General features: G+C 34.6%; 1 protein-coding gene and 1 non-coding gene across 2 annotated transcripts in view; one reads left to right on the top strand and one right to left on the bottom strand.

Moving 5' to 3' along the window:
• Positions 1–12245, top strand: part of LOC114087626 (multidrug resistance-associated protein 1-like) — a 92369-nt gene that overhangs the window by 70694 nt on the left and 9430 nt on the right. The window contains exons 19-23 of the mRNA XM_071615130.1: positions 785–939; positions 4933–5088; positions 8291–8490; positions 9556–9682; positions 11531–11632. Of these exons, the coding sequence (XP_071471231.1) occupies positions 785–939; positions 4933–5088; positions 8291–8490; positions 9556–9682; positions 11531–11632 (740 nt within the window). The remainder of the gene's footprint in view (positions 1–784; positions 940–4932; positions 5089–8290; positions 8491–9555; positions 9683–11530; positions 11633–12245) is intronic.
• On the bottom strand, positions 10981–11083 carry LOC114087833 (U6 spliceosomal RNA). Its single transcript, XR_003581895.1, has one exon. It is a non-coding gene; the product is annotated as a U6 spliceosomal RNA (small nuclear RNA).

Raw genomic sequence — 12245 nt, 5'->3', positions numbered from 1 at the left:
ATCAACATTGTATTGGTACTAATAACTGTTTTCTAACCTCTTTCACTAAAGTTTCCCATTTATTTCATATAAATGAACTTTTTAGTTATTATAAAAATAACCCTCCCACCAACTAAATCTAAGTACCTTATGACATCAAAAAAATGTTTATTCCTCTCTCATACCCTGTGTCCACTGAGTTGAGAAAGGGACTTTCTTGTCCAAGGGACTCAAACTGAAGGAGCAATTCAGTCACCATTTCAATGTTAGAAGGCACTGAATAAAGGAAATTAGAACTGTAACAGGGATGGCATCTGCAATTAAATACTCTAACCTGGAAGTGTCATGTGGTAATGTCACAATTCATTGTTCAGAACTATGTGCTTAGTATTATCAATCACAAAGGGGCCAGTGGGTACAAATGCACCATGTACCTAGAAGCTGAGAGAACTTGGAACGGTTTGGCTGACAACACTAGTGACAACCACATTTTCCCACAGGACATTATAAACTTAATAGGATGCTAACATTCTGTGAACCAGATTGATCTCTTATTAACTTTCGTGCATTTTGTATGGAATCTTTAACCACAAACCTATGGTAGCATGCAAACCATCAGACTGTCTGCTTCTAATGCACCAAGTGCATTTACATTTACATTTGCTTTGGTCCACAATTGTACATTTTTTAAGTATGACACTTAGATTTTCTATTTTTAAAAATGTCATTATAAGCAGACTTTTGAGAATTAAAACACAAAATTCCTTTAAGATGTGAACCTGATCCTAACAACGTTTGTGATTAGGTCTCTTTGTCTGCTTTGGAGCCTGTGTACTCACCAGAGGATCCTTGACTGCTTCTAGAACCTTATATGCTCAGCTCTTGAGTAATGTGTTACACCTCCCACTCCAGTATTTTGAAACCAATCCCATTGGTCAAATCATCAATCGGTTCACCAAGGTAAGGAAAGACTTTCCTTGTCAAGTATCATACTTAAAGTGATAACCTATGTGTAGTTCTTTGCAGTAATATCATTTGTAAAAATGTTATTATAAAATTCTGGGAATGTGTTTAGTGTAGATTTTATTGTCAAATTTATTAAGAAATTTGTAATTGATGTGTAAGAGTGTCATACTTTAAGCATTTAATTAAAATTACCTTGAAGATTGCTTAAATAATTAAAGAACAACATATACTTTGGTATCTACAACTCTTTTTTCTCACATACATAAAGTTGACAGTCACTGGTTTAAGGCTAAGATGGGAAAGAAAATGTAAGTACATGTGGAGATATCTGGGAATTCCTATGGTGAGTGGGGGATGGACAGAGATGATCCATGTCCCTGCTTCCCTGGAGGGTTTCTCGATGTGTTACATACTATTAAGCACTTAAAATTGCATGTTTAATAGCTAGAATGCAAATCACATGTATTTTTAAGCTTCCACATAGACACAATAAAAAAGTGAAAAGCAATCAACATAATTAATTATAATAATATATTTTAATCAACACAGTATATTCAAAACATTATTCCAAACAATAATCAATATATAACTAATGATTAAAAAATAAATTAAAAATCTTAAGATCTGGTCTATATTATATTCTTTTTAAAAATGTATTTATTTTAATTAGGTATATATGACAGCAGAAGGCATTTTGATTCATTGCACACAATTGCAGCCCAACTTTTCATTTTTGTACATGATGCACTATGGCACCATAAGTGCAATCATACATATAATATACCTGGGGTAATGATGACTATCTCATTCCACCATCTTTCCTGCCCCCATTTCCCCTCCTCGCCTCTCCCTCTCCTTTGCCCAAAGTTCCTCCATTTTTCCCATTCCCCCACCACTTATAGATCAGCATCCATTTTTCTGAGAAAACATTCAGCCTTTAGTTTTTTGGGATTGGCTTACTTTGCATAGCATGATATTCCCAAACTCCATCCATTTACCTGCAAATGCCATAAATTCATTCCCTTTTAATGCTGAGTAATATTCCATAGTGTATATACACCACATTTTCTTTCTCCATTTGTCTATTGAAGGGCATCTAGGTTGCTTCCACAGTTTAGCTATTGTGAATTGAGCTGCTATAATTATTGATGTGGCAACGTTGCTACAGTATGCTGACTTTAAGTCCTTGGGTATAGGTGGGGAAGTGGGATAGCTGGGTCAAATGGTGGTTCCATTCCAAGTTTTCTAAGGATCTCCATACTACTTCCATATTGGTTGCATCAGTCCCACCAGCAATGTATGAGTGTTCCTTTCCCCTCACATCCTTGCCAACACTTATTATTGTCTGTATTCTTGATAACTGCCATTCTGACTGGTGTGAGATGAAATCTTAGAGTAGTTTTGTTTTGTATTTCTCTAATTACTAGAGATGTTGAATATTTGTTGATCAAATGTATATCTTCTTATGAGAAGTGTCTGTTCATCTACTTAGTCTATTTATTGATTGAGTTTTTTTGTGTGTGTGTTGAATTTTTTTAGGTTTTTATGTATTCTGGAGATGACTCCTCTTTCTGATGTGAGGGTAGCAATAATCTGCTCCCAAAATGTAGGCTTTCTGTTCACTTCATTGATGTTTCTTTTGCTGAGAAGAAGCTCTTCAGTTTCAGTCCATCCCATTTATTAATTCTTGATTTTATTTCTTGTGCTTTAGCAGTCTTGTTACGGAAGTTGGGGCCTAATCTGATGTGATAAAGATTTGGCCTACTTTTTCCTCTATTAGATGCAGGGTCCCTGGTGTAATTCCTAGGTCCTTTATCTCTGTCTTGTTCCAGTTTATATAAGGAATGCTTCCAATGTTTCCCCATTTAGAAAGATGTTGGCCTTGGGTTAAGCATAGATAGCTTTTACAATGTTGAGGTATTTTCCTACTATCCTTAGTTTTTCTAGAGTTTTGAACATGAAAGGGTGCTATATTTTGTCAAATGCTTTTTCTGCATCAATTGATATAATCATGATTCTTATCTTAATTTTATTGATGTGATGAATTATATTTATTGATTTCCACATGTTGAACCACACTTCCATCCCTGGAATGAACCCCACTTGATCATGGTGCACTGTTTTTTAAATGTTTTTGTATGTGGTTTGCCAGAATTTTTCTGAGAATTTTTGCATCAGTGTTCCTTAGGAAAATTGGAAATCTGAAATTTTCTTTCCTTAATGTGTGTCTGCCTGGTTTTGGTAACAGGATACTAGCTTCATAGAATGAGTTTGGAAGAGTTCCTTCCTTTTCTATTTCATGAAATAATTTGGAGAATATTGGTATTAGTTCTTCTTTGTGGGTCTTGTAGAACTCAACTGTGAATTCATCTGCTCCTGAGCTTTTCTTGGTTGATAGGGTTTTGATGGCATCTTCTATTTCCTTGCTTGAAATTCATCTGTTTAAATTGTGTATGTCCTCTTGACTCAGTTTGGATTGATCACATGCCTCTAGAAATTTCAATAGTGTCTGTCATGATATTTCCTTTTTCATCACACAAATTTTAGTAATTAGAGTTTTCTCAACCTCCTTCTTAAAGGTTTTTCGGTTTTATTACTTTTTTTCAAAGAACTAGATTTTTGATGTTGTCAATTTTTTAAATTGTTTCTTCAGTTTCAATGTCATTGATTTCCACCCTGATTTTAATTATTTCCTGTCTTCTGCTACTTTTGGTGTTGGTTTGTTCTTCTTTTTCTAGGGCTTTGAAATGTAATGTCAAGTTGTTTATTTGTTGACTTTTTCTTCTTTAAATGAATGAACTCCATGCAATGAACTTTCCTTTTAGCACTGCCTTCATAGTGTCCCAGAGATTTTGATACATTGAATCAAAGTTATAAATCAAAGGCATTCCTGTATATCAGTGACAAATCCTCTAAAATGGAAATGAGGACAACCACCCCATTCACAATATCCTCAAAAAAAAAAAAAAAAATACTTGGGAACCAACCTAACAAAAGAGGTGAAAGACCTATACAATGATAACTACAGAATCCTAAAGAGAGAAATAGAAGAAGACCTTAGAAGATGGAAAGATATACCCTGTTCATGGATAGGCAGAACTAACATCATTAAAATGACAATATTACCAAAAGTACTCTATAGGTTTAATGCAATCCCAATCAAAATCCCCACAGCATTTCTCGCAGTAATAGAAAAAGCAATCATGAAATTCATCTGGAAAGATAAAAGACCCAGAATAGCAAAAGCAATTCTAAGCAATACCAGACTTTAAACTATACTACAGAACAATAGTAACAAAAACAGCATGGTACTGGTAACAAAACAGGTGGGTAGACCAATGGTACAGAATAGAAGACACAGAGACAAATCCACAAAATTACAACTACCTTATATTAGACAAAGGTGCTAAAAGCATGCAATAGAGAAAGGATAACATCTTCAATAAATGGTGCTGGGAGAACTGGAAATCCATATGCAACAAAATGAAACTGAATCCCTTTCTCTCACCATGCACAAAAGTTAATGCAAAATGGATCAAGGAGCTAGGGATCAAACCAGAAACTCTGCGTCTGATAGAAGAAAAAGTTGGCTCTAATCTCCATCTTCTGGGGTCGGGCTCCAAATTTGATATCTTCTGTTATCCATGCATCATTCAATAACATATTGTTTAGTCTCCAAGTGTTGGAGTAGCTTGTCTTTTTTTTGTCATCAATTTCAAATTTCATTCCATTATGGTCAGATAGAATGCTGTGTAATATCTCTATTTTTTTGTATTTGTGAAGACTTGCTTTGTGGCATAGCCTATGGACTGTAAGAAAAATGTATAGTGGTGGGAAAAGAGTGTAGTTAGACTTGCTTAGTCATCTAATTGTAACATTTTGGTAAATTCTTTTTCATTTTCCATTAAAGGATATATTTCTTCTTTCTCTATTCTAAGCCATGTCATAGTTCAAAATAAAGTGATCTGGTATCAATTTTTATTTCAGGATATGTTTATAATTGATATACGTTTCCATTACTATTTACGGACCTGGTTGAATTATACACTAGATGTTATCGGAACAATTTTGGTCATCCTGGGAGCTTTCCCACTCTTCATTCTTGGGATTATTCCCTTGGTTTTCTTATATTTCACGATACAAGTAAGTATTTGGGTTTTTATTTATATTAATAGCATGCATCTATAGTCCAATATAGTTTTACACCCACTTAAACTTACTATTAGTTCAGATTCTCCAAAAAGCAGGGTCCTAGAAGTGAATTATACTATAGATATACTTTGGGAAATGCATGTCAAAATAAAGAAGAGGAAACAGGAAAAGGCTTAGCTGGGAGAACTCTTGGACTGCAATGTATGTGTGATACCTGTGAGGGAAAAAGAGCTAGAAGAATTGGGGAGGAAAAGTCTGTCATTGCAGAGCATTTTTATTAAAGGTGCATTCAATTCAAAGGGAAGATCTCAACCAAGGTCACCACTGGTGGGTCCCATGTGACTTCTGAATGAGTCTGCTTTCACACTCTCTCTCATATCCAGTCATTGGCTGGGAGCCATCCATGAAAAAGTAGTCTCAATAGTCATAGTGCAGTAAATCTAGAAGAGCAGCAGTCCATGCTGTCTCTAAGCTATGCTAATTTGCCTGCATAATCAAGACAGAAACAGATAGTACCTTTTGTCCTATTATCCTAGATATCAGCAAATTTTTGCTGGAAGAACTAAATATGTCTCTCATGTTATTCATATGTTAAAATACAATGAACCAATTTGAACTCCAAAATTATGTCACTGTGAGGCTACAGTAAGTAAACACAATTTACTAATATATTTTTTAAATTGAATATCAAAATATTCTAAAGCTTTTCTCACAAAAGGATACCATCTTTGTAGTTCAAATCCTTTCCAAAAACTCAACTTTTTAAATTCATATTAGAATTTAGTCTGCTCAAGAAAGAATGTTAATCATTTTCTTATTTCTGAACATGTGCTATTATTATTCCACCTACTTCACATGTTTTCTCTATTCTCTCTATGTAGATCTTACTCTCTGCATGGCCTATGTTATATTCCACTTTCTGTGTGGATCATTTGCACTATTTTGGTAGAAAATAGTGCAAAATCACCTATGTACTATGGATGTATTATATTACTAGTATTATAAGTTACTTTTTAGGAGACCACATGTTGTCTTTTTGATCATGTTTCCAAAGGCCAGAGACTATTATGTCTTATTTTTTTAAAAAAAATCAATCTGGAAACAGAAGAATGCTACTGAGGGTCAATTTTATCCACTTAAAAAAAATACACACACACACACGCACACACGTCATGAATGAAGTTTTATGTGATGATCTCATGGTTGGTAAACTCTACTAGGGTGACCAGGATTGAAAGAATCTAGAACCCCCTAGGAAGTTGAATAAGGTGATACTTGAATTTGGATTCAGGAGCCTTGTGTTCTTGTCACCTTCTTGTTTTCTGTACCAAGAATATAACTTCCCTTTCTGGGCTCTACTTCTCTTCCCTGTGCAATCATCAGTTTCACTTGACATGTGCTATTCAAAGTATCCCAGGCCTACTGAATTAGAATATCTCAGTATGGGACCCAGAGGTCTGCATTTTAACAAACCTCCAGTTCATATACAAGATAAGGAAGCTGTATTTTTAACAGCCATTGGGTCAATTTTGGCTTCTTGCAGAAATGTAATTTTCATTGTTATTAGTATTGTTACCTCTAGATATGAGAAACTGCACCTGAATAAAAAGTTAGGTTTCATTTTTCTGAGTAATTATATTTTCCTCCATTGTTTTCTTGAATTATACTTGTTCATTGTGGAAAATCGGCCAATACAAAAATAAAAACCACAAACAGAACAAAAAAAAAAAAAAAAAAAAAAACCTCCCAGGTGATTTCTACTAGAGTATGAGAAACTGATCTAGATTATTGGTTCTTAAACTAGATTCCCTGGAGAGTTCCATGGAAGAACTGCATGGCTTCTATAGATCAATGAATTAAAAAAAAAAAAAACTCTAAGGATATATAGTATTCATATATACATATACCTAGGGATAAGTGTCTCACCCTTAATCAGCTACTCTCAGGGTCTATGTCTCCAAAAACAGCATCCATGAACTAGACAGTCTGGTAAGTCCCTTTGCAGTCTCTAGAATGTGATAATCCTTTGTATTTTCCAGAGCATTTAGTACAGAGCAGAGTTTATGAACTATGAACTGATAGTTTTATAAATGGCTTGAGATACATGTTTGTTTTGCTTGATCAGCGTTTTTACCAAAATAAAGACATTAAAATCAGGGATTTTACATGAAATTCCAGATATGGAGATTTTTCTGAAAAAAAAAAAGTAAAAGATCTGTAATCCCTGATTTTCATTTGCAATTGGTAGCAATTTTCTGTAGATGGTTAATGATATTTCAGTTAATTTAGGACATAGTCCTTCCAAACTCTTCATAATCCCTAAGGCTAAGGGGGAGTAACTCAATCATAATTCTGGTTATACTATATCTTTTTCATGGAGGAAAAAATAAATTGATTTGCTTTTTGTTTTGCAATTTTGTTCAGGTAAAAAAATATCATAGGTACCCTTGGTCAGCTTCCCTCACTTAATGGGTTAACTGCCTGGTCATGTTTTCAGCATGTGACACAGAGCTTTTCCTATTGTAGGTACTCAATAATGGTCACTTAAGAGCACCAAGCAAGTGAAATTTTTTTCTAATTATGTCCTAGTTCTACTGTCCATAATTTGGGGTTTTCACTGTTATAAAGGGGTATTAGTTTTCTAAGACTCCTGTAACAAAAAAAAAGCTGGATGGCTTAAAAATGAGAGAAATTTATCCTCTGTTAATTCTGGAAGCCAGAAGTCCAAGATCAAAATGCAGGCAGGGTTGTTCCTCCTGGGGACTCCAAGGATAAGTTGTTTCATGCTTTATGCTTACTTTTCTGGGCTGTTGGCAATCCTGGCATTTTTCTTATCTTGTAGACATACCCCTCTAAGTTCTGCCATTCACCACAATGGCATTCTCTCTCTGTTTTGAGTCCTTTATCAAGACTTGTAGAGACACTCAGCATTGGATTAAGGGCCTACCACAAATCCAGAATGATTTTATCTTGAGATCCTTAAATTATGTACATCTGCAAAGGTTCTAATTCCAAATAAGAAGATGCTTACAGATACAGACAGAGGTGTTAGAATTTGGATGCAAGCTTTTTTTTTTTTTCGGGGGGGGGGGGTGGTCACTTTAAGTCACAACATAAGGTTCTTGTAGTTTTTAAGTCACTGAAGCAACTTCTGCTACATCTTTCCAACTACTTCTTTCTGTCTTCTGATTAGAGATACTACATAGCCAGCTCTCGACAGATTCGACGGTTGTCAGGAGCGTCCCGTTCCCCTGTCATTTCTCACTTCAGTGAGACTTTATTGGGAGTGTCCACTATTAGAGCATTCGGACATGAACAGAGGTTTATCCAGCAAAACAGAGAGGTAGTGAATGAGAACTTGGTCTGTTTCTACAATAATGTAATTTCAAACAGGTACGTTTCATCAATAAATCTAGCATAGAATTTGTCTATTCTTAGATACTTTGTTCACTGACTTTTAAATGAAAGAATGTTTTCTAGCCAGGTGCAGTGGCGCACTCCTATAATCCCAGTGGCTTGGGAGGCTGAAGCCGGAGGATCGAGAGTTCAAAGCCAGCCTCAGCAAAATCAAGGCACTAAGCAACTCACTGAGACCCTGTATCTAAAGAGAAAAAATACAAAATAGGGCTAGGGATGTGTCTCAGTGGAGTGCCCCTGAGTTCAATCCAGAATACCAAAAAAAAAAAAAAAAAAAAAAAAAAAAAAGTGTTTTCTAATGCCATTTCATCAAATTAGTATACATTAATTAGTTACATATGTATTTATATACACACACATATAAATATGTAAATCCTGAATATTTTCTAGTGTTTAATATGCATTTAAGTTAAATCATATCTACATATATACCATATAAAAGACACATACTTACTACTTTATATGAAAACAAAGTTCTGTTTTTTGAAGAGATTATAGGATGCTATTAGAATGAGTAATATGATTCTTTCTGTTGTACTCAGTGTTTGTAGAATATATTTTGTTTGTGTATACTTTTCTATGGTAGTTTTAATTTCAAGTTATAATCTTATAAGGAGGTAATAATAAAATAATAAATAGTAGTTGGGCATATTTTAATTTTTAGAGAATAATTTAATCAGTATGAAATGCATCTGATTTTACAGTGTATGTAATTGGAGAAGTAACTTATTTGCCAGTAACTCATCTTAGCTAAAGTTCTTGTCTTTTGCTTTTTAATTCTGATTAAGTTTTAAAGCAAACTTCTGCAAAAGTAATGTGAACTTTTATGCAGAGGAATGAATCCTTTATTTAAGCTAGCATCATTGTCATGATCCTGGGTTTAATTGAGTTCCTAACTGAGTTCCAAGTAAGGACGGGGGTAGGGGGCAGGCAAAGAAAGTAGTCATTGATGTTTTCTTCCCAATTTCCCAGAGTAGAGTGAGTATTAACTGCACCAAAACTTTTTCATCTCAGTTCTCAGGAACATTCCATTTATTACAGGTGGCTGTCCATTAGGCTTGAATTTCTTGGCAACTTAATGCTGTTCTTTACTGCTCTGCTTGCTGTGCTGGCTGGCAATTCCATAGATTCAGCAATAGTTGGTTTGTCTATATCCTATGCCCTAAATGTAAGTAATAATGATTTTGTGGTACATGACATGTTTATAATGCAATTGATTAAACACTCTTCTCCTTTGCCTGTCTGAATTATAGATTGTATTAACTAAGTAATGAGAGGCAAATCTGGATTACCCTGGAGGCTCATTTCTTCCTCTCTTTTGGTAGTAGCCAGGAGCTGGCTCAGCAATTTTCAGTTAGCTCCCAGAAAGAATGGGCTGAGCCCTGGAGGAACAGGAACCTTCCATAATGACCCACAAGTCTCTTGCTCCCCATCCTTATAATTACAGAGGGTTATGGGGTATGGTCTCTCCCCACCATAGCTGGTGTGTTCACTTTGCCCTGCTGAAGCAAGCAGATACGTGCAAGCTCTGGGGGCAGTATACACTCCACTTCTCTTCTGCTTATGAATTTTCCCCTAAGCCCTATTTTATATTATACTTCAAAGCACTGGTAAGAGTGTGTCCATATCTCCTTTGTGAAAGAGTAAATGCCTTAAACTGGTTAACGAATTACACATTAATTACACAGGTAAGTCTAGATGATTTGGATATGTACCTTAGTCTTATATTCAAAACCCTTGGGGCATTTCAGTATTCTGGACTTAGACTTCTAGAAAGAGAATATAAAATACATATTCAGGGGTTGGGGCAAAATCCCATAATGAAATGTTACTATTTCTTCAGTGAAATGTGTGGATATATATCTCAAGTGGGTTCAAGAAACATTTTAAGGAGCTCCACATCTGTTCAAGACAAATAGGCCATCATATAAGTTGGCACCAAACTGAAGATAAAACAAAAGCCAAAGCTTTTGACTTTCAGAAGTAAACTTGAAGTTACAAGCTGGAGAACCTACATTTGAGGGCACGGTAAAAAACAAAACAAAACAAAACAAACTAGTGTTTACAAACTTTTATTAATTTATTTATTTTAATTAGGTATATATGACAGCAGAATGCATTCTGATTTATTGTACACAATTGCAGCACAACTTTTCATTTCTCTGGTTGTACATGATGTAGCGTCACACCATATGTGCAGTCAGTCATACATGTACTTAGGGTAATAATGTCCATCTCATTCCACCATCTTTCCTGCCCCCATGACCCCGCCCCACTTCTCTCTCCCCTTTGCCTCATCAAAGTTCCTCCATTTTTCCCATGTCTCCCCGCTCCCCGTTATGGATCAGCATCCACTTACCAGAGAGAACATTCGGCCTTTGGTTTTGGGGATATTCTCCAACTCCATTCATTTACCCGCAAATACAATAATTTTATTCTCTATTAATGCTACGTAATATTCTATTGAAAAATATCAGACACTTCACGAATATGTGTGTCATCCTTGTGCAGGGACCATCCTAATTTTCTTTGTATTGTTCCAATTTTAGTATATACACTGCCATAGTGAGGACTATAAATTTTTTTTCAAATGAGGAAATAAAATAGTTAGGAGAGTCTTCCTTCTGGTGGAAGGTAGAGAAGAATGCCCCAGTGTCATTAATTATCTTTTATTTGCATTTATGATGTAGATTTTATGAGGCATATCCTATCCATCTTGCTATTCATTATTCCTTACACCAAGTATGGATTTCTTTACTATGTATTGAATTCTGGTCATTTTATCATCTTCCAAATCATTCCATTATTTATTATATTGTAGGTCTAACATATTTGAAGGAACACAGATGTGTATATATGTATAAATATGTTCTTCTAGAGTTGTTAAGTAACAAAAGATAGGAGGCATTTGAAAACTCAGAAAATGAAACCTTATAAAATATAGTATTACTTTTTACATATAAGATGAAAGAATATGAATTAATCTCTTACTTCCTCTCTTATCCTCATCCCCAAGATTACTCAATCTCTGAATTTTTGGGTAAGGAAGGCATGTGAAATTGAAACCAATGCAGTGTCCATTGAAAGAGTGTGTGAATATGAAGATATTGATAAAGAGGTAGGTACTTATCAATAACCCATAAATGTTGTAGGATTAAGACAGCGTGATGCACCTTCAGTTGACATCTTGAAAACTAAATTTTAAACAAAGCCTTCAATTTCTAAGTTCACATTCTAATATTCAGCATTTCAATGACATTGAAACAAAAAAATACTGTAAAATGCACCATTATTGTATATATCACTAAAATATAAATAGAAACCTTGCTGATTAAATAGACTCTCCACAAATTGTAAGGTGTTTCAACAAGTTATGAGAATGAAATAGGATAACCTGTTTTCAAAAGACATGATGGTTTGTCCTCTACTGATATAGGGTAAAATACACAATTTACAATTATAACTTTGTGGGATATTTAACATTGTGAAAAAAAGTCTTTATATAGTCATCTTATAATTATTTAGAGTCCTCACAGTTTTTAGATTAATTTTGTTTGTAGTGATTATACCTTCTGTTTCATTAACTCATCATTAACACCTCAGTGAATGGGAAGGAGAAGGAAAATAAATCTTCCTTTTAATCAACTATAATTTGGGAAGGCAAAAAATTTAACTATTGATAGAGAATAAAATTTAAGTTATCCTTGTATTTTGCTCATCAAGTGACCTCC

This window comes from Marmota flaviventris, chromosome 8 (assembly GCF_047511675.1).
Source record: "Marmota flaviventris isolate mMarFla1 chromosome 8, mMarFla1.hap1, whole genome shotgun sequence".
Classification (NCBI taxonomy): domain Eukaryota; kingdom Metazoa; phylum Chordata; class Mammalia; order Rodentia; family Sciuridae; genus Marmota; species Marmota flaviventris.
This window is presented reverse-complemented; position numbering and strand designations above follow the sequence as displayed.